The sequence below is a fragment of the Camelus dromedarius genome, chromosome 16 (genome assembly GCF_036321535.1).
Source record: "Camelus dromedarius isolate mCamDro1 chromosome 16, mCamDro1.pat, whole genome shotgun sequence".
In the NCBI taxonomy this organism is placed as follows: domain Eukaryota; kingdom Metazoa; phylum Chordata; class Mammalia; order Artiodactyla; family Camelidae; genus Camelus; species Camelus dromedarius.
The window spans coordinates 8,649,955-8,665,833 of NC_087451.1; the positions used below are offsets into that span (position 1 = coordinate 8,649,955).

General features: G+C 43.6%; 1 protein-coding gene across 3 annotated transcripts in view; it reads left to right on the forward strand.

Moving 5' to 3' along the window:
- HLF (HLF transcription factor, PAR bZIP family member) overlaps window positions 1-13,247 on the forward strand; it is a 51,588-nt gene extending 38,341 nt beyond the window's left edge. For 2 of the 3 annotated variants that reach the window (XM_031468101.2, XM_031468102.2), the window contains 2 exons: window positions 4,489-4,709; window positions 8,986-13,247. In XM_031468101.2, the coding sequence (XP_031323961.1) occupies window positions 4,489-4,709; window positions 8,986-9,204 (440 nt within the window). In that variant the 3' untranslated portion in view covers window positions 9,205-13,247. The remainder of the gene's footprint in view (window positions 1-4,488; window positions 4,710-8,985) is intronic. The other variant, XM_031468103.2, reaches the window with a different exon arrangement.
- The last annotated feature ends 2,632 nt before the right edge of the window (window positions 13,248-15,879 follow it).

Below are 15,879 nucleotides of genomic sequence, written 5' to 3' on the forward strand. Positions count from 1 at the left end.
GAAAACAGCGTGCCAGCAAACTGCAGAGTCTACACCACGGGGTCGATCTTGTCCACCCTGGGTCTTTCAAAGAAAGCCTTGGAGAGATACCAAGCTCAGGCTTAACAAATACAGGAAGAAAACCACATGTTCATCTCAGCAGACACTAAAAAGGCATGTGAGGAAATTTAACACATAATTTCTGATTAAAAACAACTCTCAGTGCAGTGGAGCTGGGTGGAACTGCCTTAGCTGGTCAGACTGTGTCTACTTAGGATTCTAGAGCAGACCCTGAGGATGGGAAGTGTTAAAGACGCTTTTCATCAAAGTCTAGGACAAGCAGGGATCTCTCGTCTTACAGCTTTACTCATTTTACTAGCTAACGCAGTGAGAGTTTTCTGTAAAGTAGGAATTATAAACATAGAGGCAACAATCAGCTCTAGAGGCAAAAAAGATTATTTACCTAGAAAACTCAGAGACGTTAGAACCATTAGAACTACTAGAAGTAATACAGGAGTGAAGGGGCTGGATATAAACCCAGCATTTTAAAGCCAGTAGCTGCTTCTATGTCATCAATAACCAATTAGTGGTTATAACAGGGGAAACCTACACTGGCAACAACTAGTAGAGAACATTTAAGGGATAAACTTGGCAAAAAATGTGGAAGGGTAAAGTGAAGAAAACTGTAAAACTTAACTGAAAGATGTAAGAAAAAGACCCAAAACTAAAAATGGGGAGTATATTATGGGGTATATTGAATATTTCAAAGGTATCTGTTGTCCCCAAATTAACCTATGGCTTTCATACAATTGTCATTCAAAAATCCCATTAATAATTTTAAGTATAACTCGATGTATGCTGAAACTCATCTAGAAGAATGTAAGAATACTGAAGAAAATTTTCTGAAAAGAAAAATAAAGAGCAATAAAGAGGGCAGGACTTGCCCTACCAAATGTCAGACCTTACCGATACCATAATTTAAGACATTTGGAAAACATTATGTAAAGCCTCTTGCCTCATACAAAAATAAATCTTAGGTGACTCAAAATCCTAAAAATATAATTACAGTTGTATTATAGAAAAGTATACAGTAATATATATATATACACATACATATATGTTTACATATGTGCATATAATATAATTTGGAGATAGAGAAGATATGACATTAGAAGCCATAAAGGGGAAATTTTCAAGACATTATTGCTGTATTAGAGTGTAAGTTCTCACCAACAGTGAAAAACCCTAGAAGCAAAGTTAAAAAGCAAACAGTCTGGGAGAAAATATTTTCTACAAATAAAACAAATGAAAGGACAATATCCATAGTCTATAAAGAGTTCTTTACAAGTGAATGAGCACCAAAATCCATTTAAAAAGGAGCAAAAGATATGAAGAGGGTGTTTACAGGAGAGGAGATAAATACCCAACAGACACGCGAGATGACCAGTCTCACGAGTAACGAAGCAAATATAAATCAAAACAATGATGATGTTTGTATATATCAGGCTGGCAACATTTTAGAAATTAACATTTGTGCAAAAATATACTCTCATAAGTTTTGGTGCAAGTACAAATAGATGGTGATTTAGCAGTGCATTTAGAAATATAAAATGTACATGCCTTTTGCATGAGCAATCTCACTCCTAGAAATCTATATTTCTATAAAAATATTCACATACCTAAAAATCCATCAGTTGGGGGGAATGATTAGGTAAATTGATATATAGCCAAACTGTGGAATACTACTCACCCTTTAAAAAGAACAGAATAGTTCTATTTGAACTAACATGGGAAATTACATACGGTACATTGAAAAAGTCATTTAAGATCATTTAAGGTAGTGTAATCCTATTTTGGTTTAATCATTTATGTGTAGAACCCAAGGATGGAGACATTCACACCAAGCAGTTAAGGATGGTCTCCTCTGGGAAGAGAAGCAAGATGGATTGCCAGCAGAAGAGACCCATTTCTGCATTTGTGGAAATTTTGCAGTGAACATGTTCTGTAATTTTTAAAAATTTAATGCTATGATGCATTCTTAATTTGAAAATTCTTAACATTAAAATTTTGCAAATCCAGAAAAGGTAGGACAAAATAATAAAGATCCCCCCTCCCTGTTACCCAGTGGTACCGTTGACATATAGGAATAAAGGGGGGGGGGGAATGAGTCTAGCAGAGTGAATGCAAGAGAAAACAGGGACAAACAAGATGGTGCAGGAGAATCTTGGGAGAAGCAGGGCTCAGCGTGTTTCTCAGGTCCTTTGCCATTTGCTGTTTGATGCTGGGAAAGCCATTGAAAGCCGTTGACTCATCTGTGGTCCGGCTAGGTTTTCTCTGTGCTGCAGGCAGGGCTGACCTACTTCTACTGGAAGAAAGGTCTGGAGAGAAAGAATGCCGAGAGAGGTTGTGCCTCGACGTGAAGTGTTATTGTTAGAACGTCGGTGAATGAATGTCAGAGCCCAGTGACTTAGAGGGCCACCGTTAAATGAGGACTGTTTTTTGTAGAAGCGGGGCTCTGAAGTAGGCAACACCGTGAGGGGTGGGGTGGGGATAAAACAGATAAAACATGAAAAGACCATGTGGTCTGGTAGAGGAGGGCTGTGTGTGTGTGTGTGTGTGTGTGTGTGTGTGTGTAAAGCTTAACATTTCTAAAGAACTCTAAAGTACTAAGGAGGAACTTGAAGAAACTTTGAGTAATTAGAATTGGGAAATATTAATTAAGAGGTGCTTCCAGAAGGTAGGCGAGGGTGCATATGCCTTTGAGTGTGTGTGTGTGTGTGTGGTGGGGGGCGGTGGCTGTAATGAGACAGCATCGGGTAGCTTTGTTATTAAGTCCAAAGAGTTTCTAAAGGGAAAATAAAATCCCCGTTGGACTCAGATGTGGTTCATTTTCTGAGGCCACGCCAACAGGCAGGAGATCAAATCTAGCTTGACACCATCCCGTGCAGAACTCAGCAGCTTCTAGAAGCTGGAGCGGAACTGAGCTTGGCTAATGAGAAATCTCCATCCCCTGCCAATGCCTTGGGGCCCATCTCATCCTCTTTGGCAAGCAGGATACAAAGAGAGCTCAAAGCTGAGTGGGGACCAAAAGGTCACCCAGAACATTTATTCTGCAAGCATCCCCACCAGACCTTTTCGGAAGACAGACAAGCTTGGTTTCACAGTTTAGCCAGAAAGCAAGCCAATGGCTTCACCCTTCAACCCAGGGTAGGTTCTAATGACACCTACGGGCAACTCTACCCAGCGTCCAGCCTTCGGCGGTGAGGAGGAGGAAGACGGTGGTCACACTGAGCTGAGCTGTGTCCTCTTCGTTTCCTCTCTGGGTATGAAAGGAGTGATTGTAAAATTCAGATGAAACTAGGAGTTAAGATTCAGAGCTTCCCACATACACACTGCGGTCTGTGATTAAGTTCATGGTCACCAGTAAGACACATTCCAAAATATAGTCAGGGGAAGGGTATAGCTCAGTGGTAGGGCAGGTGCTTAGCATGCACAAGGTCCTGGGTTCAATCCCCAGTACCTCCATTTAAAAAAAAAAAAAAGATAAAATTAAAAAAATTTTCTTTTTAGACTATAACAAAATGCAGTCAACCCGTTGCTCTGAGGACCTTTGTGCATTTCAGTGGTTTGGTCTGCAGAACTCTCCAGTGGAAGTTAGATCACCTCCATTGGGTCCTTTCTGATTTGTTCAGTATTTCTTGAAGGCACGCCTCGGTTAGCATGACAGCCTGGTGTCTCATCGCCGGTCTCCAGACCTGCCCCTTCGGTCCACTCCTCACACTGCCTGAGTCTTCTTTCCACACTTCAGCTCTGCCTGTCGCTTCAGTGCTCAGAACCCCATCAGTGACACCCAAGGCCTTTTATACCAGCCTCACCGTCCACCTCCCTGACCACCTCTCTCTCTCCTCTCCATCCTGTGCTCAGATACAGCTACCCAAGACTCCTTGAGGCTCCTCAGAAATGCAGCCCTCTCCCCTGTCTGTCCCTGGATTATGCTTTTTTTTTTTTTTTTTTTTGCTAGTTACTATGTATCTCAAGATGCAGCTCTACCAAGCGTCCTCTCTAGGAAGTGTTCCCCAGCCTTTACATGCTCATCCCCCACACTCAGGAAACACACGTGTTTACTTTCATCCCTTCACTGTATCTCACTGGCTAGTTTTGGTCTGATTCCCTGGCTCACCTGGAAAATGCCTTAAAGGTAAAAAATGGAGTACCTGGTGCACAGTTGGTGCTCCATGACTGTGTCATGGGAAGGGATGAATGCGTGCATTTTTTAGTTTAGTTTATAAACTTGCATATGTGGGTTCTTGTTTTACCTGATCTGACATGAGTCAAGCCATTCAGCCCACCGTGTCACAGGAACATGCGTGAGACAAGCGATGTTAGAGTCACAGATAAGTAAGTTTAAGACTCTTGCCGTGCATCCTGGAGCATCGTCGAGGTGCTGACTCCAGGCTGGGTCTCCAGAGAGTGTTCCCAAATTAAAACTCCTGTGTTGTGTTGTTCCAGGCCAGCTGTTGCCAGCAAACCGCAATACACCCAGCCCCATTGATCCAGACACCATCCAGGTGCCAGTGGGCTACGAGCCAGACCCGGCCGACCTCGCCCTCTCCAGCATCCCCGGGCAGGAAATGTTTGACCCTCGCAAACGCAAGTTCTCCGAGGAAGAACTGAAGCCACAGCCCATGATTAAGAAAGCTCGCAAAGTCTTCATCCCTGATGATCTGAAGGTAAATTGGAACTGGTAATCAGGCCGGGGGACAAATGGAGAAAGGGCTCAAAGCGGCAGGTTTCGGGGGGAGGGTGTCGCTCAAGTGGTAGGGTCCTGGGTTCAATCCCCAGTTCCTCCATTAAAATAAATAAACAAACAAACCTAATTGCCTCTCCCAACCCTCCCCCCCTCCAAATACCTTAAAAAAAAAAAAAAGGCAGATTAAAAGGGTGGCCCTAGGAAAATCACACAAGCCAGTGTGAACAAAGGACTTGTGGTTTCTGTCCCATTTCTTGGCATGTGACTAGGCAAGTTGCTTCCTCTCTGGGTGTCTTCTGAACTCTGCCTCTCACATCTTGATAATGCCTGTTGATGATGCGCAGAAATAAAGAAAAGCAATAGAATGGAGTGCTTTGCAGCCCACAAAGGAAGCAAGCCCACCACTGTCTGCAAGGAAACCCATGAAAGCCTCATAAAATCAAACCAGGATCCTTCAGGGTTGGGAAGAGAAAGAACATTATTTGGGAAGGGCATCTGGACCTCGTAGTCCTCCAGGGATCCCCTTCCCTTTGGGAATTTACTGCTCATTAAAAAGGTGGCTGTTTCTCTGTGGGCCCAAGGCAGTAACAGCCAGAGACGGGGCCGCGCTCCACACTTTGTACCTTGGGTGCCAGGGTAGGACTTTGTTAAGGAAACTGGCAGGTTTATGTGGAATGTTCACCCGGTGTCTTGAGTAATGATCACTTGAGTATCTCAACAAAAGGTTAATTTGGGGTTGGGTTTTCTCTGCTGTGTTGAAGGGACACATTATTTATAAAGGAAAAAGAGATTTACCTTGGGAAGTCAGATACCACTTAAAACAAAATTAATCTGACGCATTTAATGACACCTTAAGAAGAGAATTCTTTCTAAAATTATGCCGTGCCTACTAATACCAAAATAGGACCATTTTTGATGAGCTGTTGCTTAGAATTTTTTGTGTTTATGCTGCTTTTCAACCATATGGACAATAGAAATATGACTGCATATATTCAGGGCACTGGAAGCAGATATAATTAGATCTTTTCCAACTTCTGACCCCCATTTTTCAAGCCTAAACGTGGTTCACATGAAGAGACACTCCTGTTGGGAAAATGGGAGATTGGGACTTTGTCCTGGAGCTGCTTTAGACCAGTTAGCTCTGCTTTTCATATCTGCAAAGCCGCCGCTGTCATCCGCATCCCTGAGATCACCTTCAGTGATGCAGAACCATAACACAACCGGGCGGAAAGGGACCTCCGAGATTCGTTAGACCAAAGTGCTCATTTTGCAGTTGAGGAAGTGGAGACACAGAAAGGGAAAGGACGGCGAGCACTGCTAGTTAGGGGGGGTCTGGCCTGGTTCCCAGGTCATCTAGCTTCCAGAAAGTTCTCTTCAGCATGCTGGCCCTGAGAGGGCACCACCGGGGCCTTGGCGTGACAAGCCAAGAGCTGCCGCCCTGAGAATCGAAAGAGGAAAGGGCATAGTAAAATCACCAGAAAATGGAAACCAGTCAGGGAACTGATGGTTAGACCACGATGGGGTGAGAAGGGGGCCCAAGGAATTAGGGCCTGGGCAGTTAGTATCTTCTTTCCACTGATGGTTTTCCTCCTCTTGGGTTCTTAGCCACCCAATTCTGTGTGTCTTTTAGAACTTGCCTCTTAAACTAAACCAGGGAGCCCATCCTGAGTGGATTTCCTCTTGAATAGAGAGAGACTGGAAGGGACACTGCTGAGTGGTGGACGTAACTTCTCGTAGACCTGCACAAGGTCTCCAGCTTTACAGATTTAAAGCAAAGAACATGCGTACTTAATTACCCAGGGGCCCGTGGCAACAAAGAGGCCACGTGAAAACCGTCTGTGCTGGGATTATGCACAGTACTGCCGCCGTGGCCGGGCCTGGCCTTGGTGGCAGCGGGAGCAGGCAGGAACATTCTCCTGCCAGGTGGCCTTGGGTTCCTTCAGCTGTGAGTAAAGTCTCAGGCCTCAGACCTTGAGCTTGGGTGATGCGGGAAGCTGAGATGTAATAGGTTCCTCCCCCAGCAGGAGGACTGAACTGGGGTAGGTGGGAGACGTACGTGCATGTGTGTGTGGCCTCCAGCCCTGGAGGAGCAAACCAAGTGAGTGAAATCCTCTCGGGTTCACGGGCACCCCTCGAAGGATGAAAGGGTGGCATACTGATTCCTAGCTGAGGATTCCTTTAATCACCTGGGTGTCTTTCAAATGCCCATTCATTCACCTGACAAATATTTTTCAAATGCTGATGTTTGCCAAGTCCTGTGTCAGGGCCTGAGGACTCCAAGGTGAGTCACCACGGACATTGTTCCTACCCTCAGGGGAGGAAAAGGGAGTGCTGACGTATCAGAAGGAGACTGCTGGGGGAGGTGGCGTCAGACACAAGACCCTCAAGAAGGAGATGGGACTGGCCTGAGGGGGTCTTTGCCAGGTGGGGGCACCTGGGTAGGCAGATGGCATCTACACCTGGGAGATAGAGGAGAAGGGGACAGGGGATGTATCAGCCCCACTAAGTGTCCTGCGCCCAACCCCCACCAACCGTTCTGTGATGACCGGGGGAGGCAGGCTGATTTTTCTAGTCCAGGACAGTCCTCTGCTCCACGTACTCCCAGCTCCCCTCCCCCGTGAGATGTGCCCATTCCACACCTTTCCTAGCTCCTCTGCACATGTGGACAGGTGAGGCAGGGGCGGGGGAAGCAGGGACTGCTTTCTCATTGACCACAGTTAAACATGACTCAGGCTAAGAAGGCCCAGAGAACAGTTAAACAGGAAATTAGAGCAAATTATGTAAATGCTAGCCACCAATGTAAGTCTATTGCTCAGTAGCAGGTGGAAGTTTATTTATTTATTTACTTTTAGGTTTTTTTGAGGGGAGGTATTTGGTGTATTTATTTATTTATTTTTAGAGGAGGTACTGGGGATTGAACCCAGGACCTTGTGCATGCTAAACATGCACTCTACCACTTGAGCTATATACCCTCCCCACTATTTTTAAAAAAAAAAATTTAATTACTAAAGTATGCATGCCCATTATATATTTTCTTATAGTTTGGAAGGATGCAAAGTAAAAGGTGAAAGTTCCTCCTTCTCTCCTTGGCCTCCCTCCTTCAACCCCCTTTGCAAAGGCACCGCTTTTAGTAGCTGGGTATAAATCTGTCTGGGCCTCTCTCTATGAATATATAACATTACAATTTTCTAACCAAAGTGGGATGAAGCCATACATATTTATCTGTAAATTGTCATTGTTTCCACCCACACAGTGAGCATCTTTCTTGTTCAGTTGGATCATTATTTTTCACCATTGTGTAAACCTATCATGATGCAGTTATTAGAGCTCCTCCTGATAATTAGGTTTTTTTTTTTTCCTACTACAAACAATGCTGCAGTGAAACTTTGGGGCCTGTACTAGCGCATGAAGACTGCCATGGGATGAGAGCTTAGAGTGGGGCTGCACTTAAGTCATTGATAGGTATTGTCAGGTTGCCTTCTGTTGACATCAATAATCAATAAACAATCAATAAGAAGAAAGGAAAGAGTTTTATTCGAGCCAAACTGAGAACTAGCCTGGAAGCCTGCTTCCCAGATTACTCTGAGGCGCTGCTCTGGAGGAACATGGCTTCCAGCACAGTTTTACATCTTGTCAGAACAAAGAAGCATTAACAAGCCAGAGATAAATTTCTTCAAGGTTATAAAAAGAACAGACCAGCACATACAGGGTGAGTCAGCATGGCCCTGGCACCTGGGAAGGGGGCCTTCCCATCAAGGGAGGACCAGCATTGGCATCCTGAGAAGAGGGACATTTAATCTTTGTTTTTAACATGGACATTCATTACTTCTGGTCAGTGTGCTCTTTTCTTTAATAATTAAAGCAGATGTACAGTGTACTTGCGAGGCCACAGTCAGGTTATTTTAGTTAGCATAAAATTCAAGTTAACTCATGTATCAAATCAGCCAGCATGACTTCCGTACATGTCACTATGTGAACATTTCTTTTATCACTTCCAACGATATTGCATCGGCTTGTACCAAACAGCATGAGTGCCCAGGGAAGAAAAGCGTCCCGAAACTTTTCCTCAGAAGGAGCGGAAAGCCTTTCGGAGGGCAGTTCGGGGTGTGCGGGAGCCCCTGGCTTTGCTCCAGCCTCTGCTCTGTGTGTACGTGGAGGGGGGACGGGGGAGGGGTGGCAGAGAGGGGGAGCGCGCACGCTCTGTGGGGCAGGCTGGCGCCCTGCAGCCGGAGTCTAAGGCCCTCTCTGTCCCCGAGCAGGACGATAAGTACTGGGCGCGGCGGCGGAAGAACAACATGGCAGCCAAGCGCTCCCGGGACGCACGGAGGCTCAAGGAGAACCAGATCGCCATCCGGGCGTCCTTCCTGGAGAAGGAGAACTCGGCGCTGCGCCAGGAGGTGGCCGACCTGCGCAAGGAGCTGGGCAAGTGCAAGAACATCCTGGCCAAGTATGAGGCCAGGCACGGGCCCCTGTAGGGACAGTGGCTTCCCGGCTGAGAGCACCGCACTCGACCGACCTTTCTGACATCAGCACTTTACCAGATGCATCAACACAACGGACTCACAATCTGTGTGTATGTGTGTGTGTGAGATTGTGTTTGTGCCCATGTATGGGGTGTGTGTGCGTGTGTGTGCGCCTGCGTCCCTTTGCACTTGCCATTTTGATAGCCCTCCATTATCTTTTAGCTCCCAAAATGAAAGGTGCCGTGTTTTTACTGGACCGCAGAGACCTCTCGTGGATTTTCCTGCCCCTCCCTTCTCCTCCGCTCCTGCCCTTTCAGCGATGCTTCATGTCGGCTCCTACCTACTCTCCCAGGACCCTCCGCTTGGACCCACTCCGAGGGAGCCCTGGCGAAATAGTTGATCTCGGTTTTCGAGACCATAAGCTCTTGTTCTGTCGAATCTGAAAGTTACCATGCTAACGAGGTGCACAGAATAACTTCGCACTACCCAGCGGCTCTCTTCAGTTATAGGTTGCTTTCCTCATATTTTCAGTTTTGGTGATAATCGTCTTCAAATTTAAAGTGCTGTTTAGATTGATTAAATCCCATATTTACTTACTGCTATCTACTAAGTTTCCTTTTATCTCTACCAACCCCAGTAAGTAAGAGTACTATTATAGAACACAGAGTGTGTTTTTGCACTGTCTGTACCTAAAGCAATAATCCTATTGTACGCTAGAGCATGCTGCCTGAGTATTACTAGTGGACGTAGGATATCTTCCCTACCTAAGAATTTCAGTGTCTTTTAAAAAAACAAAAATTACAGTAATGCATTTGAGCATGCCCAGAACATCCCCAGGACAGGGAAGCAGAGGGAAATGCCAGGTCTAAGAACGAGGGGTTAACTCATCAATACACAGCCGAAAAATGCATCTTGGAACAGCTTTTGACATTGATGTGTTGGCTTTTCTTCCTCCCCTTTCCCACATCCCCTACCCTCCACTTTTCTAGTTAATTTTTTCCATATCCCTCTTGATATGCAGTACAACTCAATCACTTAAGACTCAGTTTTCTCCATTTTTTGTAATATATATATTTTTGTGGATTATACCTTGTTTTAAAAATCAGTCAGTTAAGTTAATAAGTTGATGTTTCGTAAAACCCTTTTTTCTAGTGGTGTCATTTTTTGAATGCTTCATAAATTAATGACTCTGGAGCTTATGTTTCTTATTCTCTGTTTGCTTTTGAACGTATGTCCTCTTATAAAGTGGACTTCTGAAAAATGAATGTAAAAGACACTGGTGTATCTCAGAAGGGGATGGTGTTGTCACAAACTGTGGTGAAGCCAATCAATTTACATGTTTACTGTAGACCAAAAGGAGAGATTGTTAAATTGTTTAATGTTTATACAGAGTAATTATAGGAAGTTCTTTTTGTACAGTATTTTTCAGATATAAATACTGACAATGTATTTTGGAAGACATATATTATATATAGCAAAGAGAAAAGGAAAAACTATTCCATGTTTTAAAGTTATATAGCAAAGATATATATTCATCAATGTTGTACAGAAAAGAAGTGCTTGGGGCTTTTTGAAGTCTTTAATATTTTAAGCCTATCACTGACACATCAGCATGTTTTCTGCTTTAAATTAAAATTTTATGACAGTATCAAAGCTTGCTGTGACGAATTCTGCTCTAAAGAATATCAGGAGCTTTCTTATTTCCTATTAGGCCTCAGAAAGAAGTCGGTTAACGTCATCCAAAAACACAAAATGGATGTTAGTCAAATATTTATTGGATGATGCTGTGTTTTTTAGGAAAAGCATCTGCCACAAAAATGTTCATTTCAAAATTATGAGTTCCTGGAATGGAATATCACTGCAGGCATCCCAAACAATTCTGTTCTCTGTGGGCACGTGCATCTTACACAGTATAAGGTTGGTATCGGTGCTATGTGTATGGTTCATAATTCGATAGATGCTTCGAATTTAAAGACGACCGTTCTGTTGTTTCACTGACTTGTGTGATGTCAAAAGATTCTGCTGTTGTTGCAAATATTTTCTGCTAGATTAAAGTACCCTTTTGTTGGTGGGATTTCCTAGTTTCCTGCCTCCAGAGTATCTAATTCTTTGATGACCTGGTGGTCTCCTTGTCAGTGCATCAGTAGTGCTTCTTTTACAGTGTCATGGTCTTGGGAAACCTGACTAGTAGGATGCCCCTACTCTGTGTCCATTTTGTCCCAAGCTACAGATTATAGTGGAAGATGGGAGAGCATTAGAGTTGAAATATGTTGTTCATGGCTAATAAAATAAACAAAACCTTTGGCAAGCTTAGGCAGAAAGGAATAAGTGACATTCAGAAAGAGACACATGCGGACACAGAGTTGGCCTTTTTATAGGCAAAGAGACTAACTGAGGCAGAATTGCAACATGGCAGGATCACTAAAACAGAAACAAATGATGTCTTTAAGTGGAGAGGTGTTGAAGGATTGCACCGTAGACCATCCAAATTCATTGAAGTACAAAATGGTAGCTGGAAAAAACCATTTGAGCACTAGTCTTTCTGAAATTTGGTTGTTTGTATCAAATGAGAATTGCAATCATGTTTTCTGCAGAAAAAAAAATTAAAAGATCATAATAAAACTTACTCTTTGGCCTGCCAGGGGAGGTTTCAGAAACCTACCTCGTCTTAAAAATTTTTAAACTTTGGAGTCTGTACAGGTGCCTTATATGTAGGTCGTTGTCACCACATGAACAGGAGTGCTCACCCCTGGACTCACTGCCTTCTGTCCAGGGCAGTTAACTAGTAAATAAGTCAGTTCTGCTAAATGGCGTGGGAAGCTGTGGCCCAATTTGGAAATACTTGGATCATCTGGGGTCAGATGAGTTCTGCAGACTGCAGCTATTAAAAGAGTCCTGTTGTCATTTTTCACCTTTTCATCATAAGCATCTTTCAGAGATTAATTACTTGGCCATTAAAAATGAATCCAAGTCATATTATGCCAACATCATTTAGATGTGATTTGGTATGAGCGGCCTAGGACTTCCTGACAAGGTCACAGCATCCTTTCTTTTGACTAGACTTGCAAAGAAAAGCTAAAATTGGTCAGCTTATCCTACTTGGGCTAGATTGAGGACATAGGCAGGGAGTGGGAGGGCTCCAAGTGATCACTTCCTCTTCTGGGGAGAGTGGCCACCTTTGGACCATTCAGAACCCACAGGGGTCAAGATCATGATAGGCCTTTCATCTTCAAGTACAACAGGGCCTCTGTCAAACCGTCCCTTGACCTTGAAGCAGAAGGACCACTTGTTTGAAGAGCACTCAGACGGAATTCTGGCATTGGGTGGAGAGGAAGCTGTAGCCCAGAGGTTCCTTCCAACTCACTGGTTTTGTGAGGGAATTCACAATAGTTCTAAATGTACGTTTAAAAGATCTTGGGTCTGTTTTCAGAAAACTCAAGAAGAATTTTAAGTAGAGTCCCTCTCACCCGCTTCCACCATAAAGTGAAACAAAAGACATTCTGTAAAGTGCAAAGTAGTTTATCTACTTCCCCCCTAATGTTCCTTTTAGGAAAACTCAAACTTTATCTGAGTTAATCAGAGCAATCCCAGAAGACGGTGGACACCTTCTGCTCTCAGTCTGCCAGCTTCCTGCCGAGGGCTCCTAGCCCCCCACTGGAGAGGCCAAGAACGCCTCTAGGTTTTCTCTACAATCAATAATGTCATTTTTTTTTTTTAAACAAGGAAAGCCATGTCCTCAAATTTGATCCATTGGTTTGGCAACCGAAGTCAGTACATGTTATAGAGGGCCAAGTGTATGTAGAAGAACGTGTGTGTGTGTGTGAGTAGTTAAGACATAAAATCTTTCATTTTGGAGCACCTTCCCAAACATGACAGTAATCCACCATTATCCTTTTTGGCAACACCACAAAGATCGCATCTGTTAAACAGGTACAAGTTCACTTGAGGTCAGTTCAATTGTACACCATGGCATTGGTGGTGTTTATGCTGTTAAGTCCAAACCTTTATCTGTCTGTTATTCTTAATGTTTAATAAACTTTGAATTGTTTCCTGTCTTTCATGTATTATTGTTCACAGACTCTGTCAGATTCTGTTCCCAATTCTATCACCAAGAGGCCATTTATAGAGATTAATTACATAGATGATAAAATAATAATACTATATAACTAATGATAAATTGACACTTTTTGAGTACTTAAGTGTCAGACCCTGTGCTAAACACTCACATGGGATATTTTGTTTAACCTCATGTCAACCGTATGAGGTAAGGACAATTGTTACCTCCATTTACTGAAGAGGACGTAGAAGGTTCACAAGGTTGAGTAGCTGGTGGAAGTGACAGAAATAAATTCTGATCCATCAAATGCACATCATTTAAAGTGGTAGTTTCCCAAAAACTCTCCCAAAGACAGTTTTCTCGTTGCACATATAAGAATCTTCTGGGAACATATTGCAAGAATACAGATCCACTGATTCTGAATCGGTAGATCTGGGGTGGGGCCTGGAAATCCAAATTGTTTAAAAACTCTCAGCTAACTCTCATGTGTGACCAAGTAATTAGAGCCAAGGGTTTACAGACTTGACCTTAATTTGAGTTCACTACCCTTAAAGGATTCATGTAAAAGCTTCAAAACTTCCATAATTATCTGAAATTATATGTACCTTTCTGTGTAAAAATAAATTTTTTCTGTACAGGAGAGCCATAGCTTGCCCCCACCTCCCCCAAGGAATCTGTGATGCAAGATGGAATAAAACACTGTGATTTACAGGAAGGCGGATGTGGTGGTTCTCAGCCCAGGCAGCCCATTAGAGCCACCTGGGAGCTCAAAACACTGGCACTGCATGGGCTGCAGCCCAGGCCAAGGAGCCCAGCATCTCTGGCATGAGAGAAGGAGGCTCTGTGGTGGGGAGCTCAATGATTCAAATCTGTCGCTTAGCGGGTGTGTGACCTTCAACAGCTACTAAGCATTTTTGAACCTAAATCTCCATCTGTGAAATGAAGGTCAGTTCTCCATCTCCGAGTGTTGTGGGGAGAACTGATGACATGACAAATGCCTGGTCTCTGGCGTATCATTGGCCTTCAATAAATAACTGTCACAGGGTCCCGGGGAGAAGAGTGTGTGCCTGGAGCACTTTTTCCAGTTCAATATTTCAGACCATTTGTTCCTTCAAAGAAGGCAGGAAACAATTCTCAAAAGAAGGGATAGGTGGCTGGTGGTGAGGGAACAGGTGATGCCCCTGCAGAGGTGTGGTTCCTACTCTGACGTCCCTAGTAGATCAGAGCTTCATCCACAGGTTGGGGGATGGCCATCCAGGTGGCACCTTCCAATTTCAGCAGCTACAAGTTAGGGTTCTGCTCTGTTTCATCATCAAACACATTTCTCCTTTCTCAGAAAAATAGGTACAATGACCTTCCGATTCTCTTTGAGCAACTGATTATATATTTTTGGCATCTCCAAATCTCTTAGAGGAAGTGACTGCTTCTCCATACCTGGAGAGGCTTTTGACTCTGGGATGGCAGGAATTGAGGTGAAGCCCAGCTGTGTAGATGCCCAGTCACTCGTAAGCCCTCAATCAACTGCTACCCTCAGGATGGCTTTTTTATTCACATTTAAACACAATAAACCATCCAACCACCAAGCCCCTCTCTTCAAACACAGGAATTCTGTTCCCTTTTTGAAAATCACTAGCTTAGAAGTCTCTTTGGGCACCGTAGTCAGGAACTGGTGGGAATTACTGGAATCTCGCCTTTGTGGTCAGGAGAGGGCTTCTTGGTATTAAATCTGAAGAACTCGACAGAGGAGAAAAACCTGAGCGAGGAAGGTGGTAAACGCCCCCTGCCTCTATGGACTTTAAGTCAGTGAGGACTTGGGTCCAAAGGCCCCTCTCTGACTTCTTTTCATCCTGCAAAGCCTGGCACAAATGGAAAAGCTAAAAGGTATGGAGCCCTACACCCCATCCCTGCCTCATCTCATGTAATTCTTAGTCTATGAAATAGGTACAATAGTTTCCCTGTTTTACAGATGAAGAAACAGGTTCATGGAAATGAAGTAAGCAGAAGTTAAACCCAGACAGGAAGCGTGACTCCAGAGTTTGTGTTCTGTGTTACAACTTATGGCTTAAATTAGGGGCTTGGCAAAGGCAAAGGGCAACTACTATGGTTAGGAGGGTGAGCCTGGACTTAAATCCCACGTCTATTATTTGCTATCTGTATGACCATAGATAATGCACCAAGTTGCCCTGAGTTTTATCTGCTCTCCTTCTAGGGTTGTTATTAGGATTAAGTGATAACATGCATTTAAAACACTTAGATCACACTTCTCCAAGGTTGAGAAACATAACTAACCTACCTAAAAATACAAATAGAAAGATAGACAATATGAAGTGACAGAGGAATATCTCCCAGGCCAAGGCACAAGGTAAAATCCCAGAAGAAATAAGTGATGAGGACTTAGGCAATTTATCTAAGAAAGAGTTTAAAGTAATGATGACCAAGATGTTCAGAGAACTCAAGAGAAGTATAGATGCTCAGAGCAAAGTTTTTAGCAGAGTTGGAAAATATAAAGAATCCCCAAACAGAGTTGAAGAATAAAATCACTGAAATGAATAACACACCAGAAGGAACCAAGAATAGACTAAATGGGGCAGAAGAATGGATCAGTGAGCTAGAAGATAGATTAGTGGAAA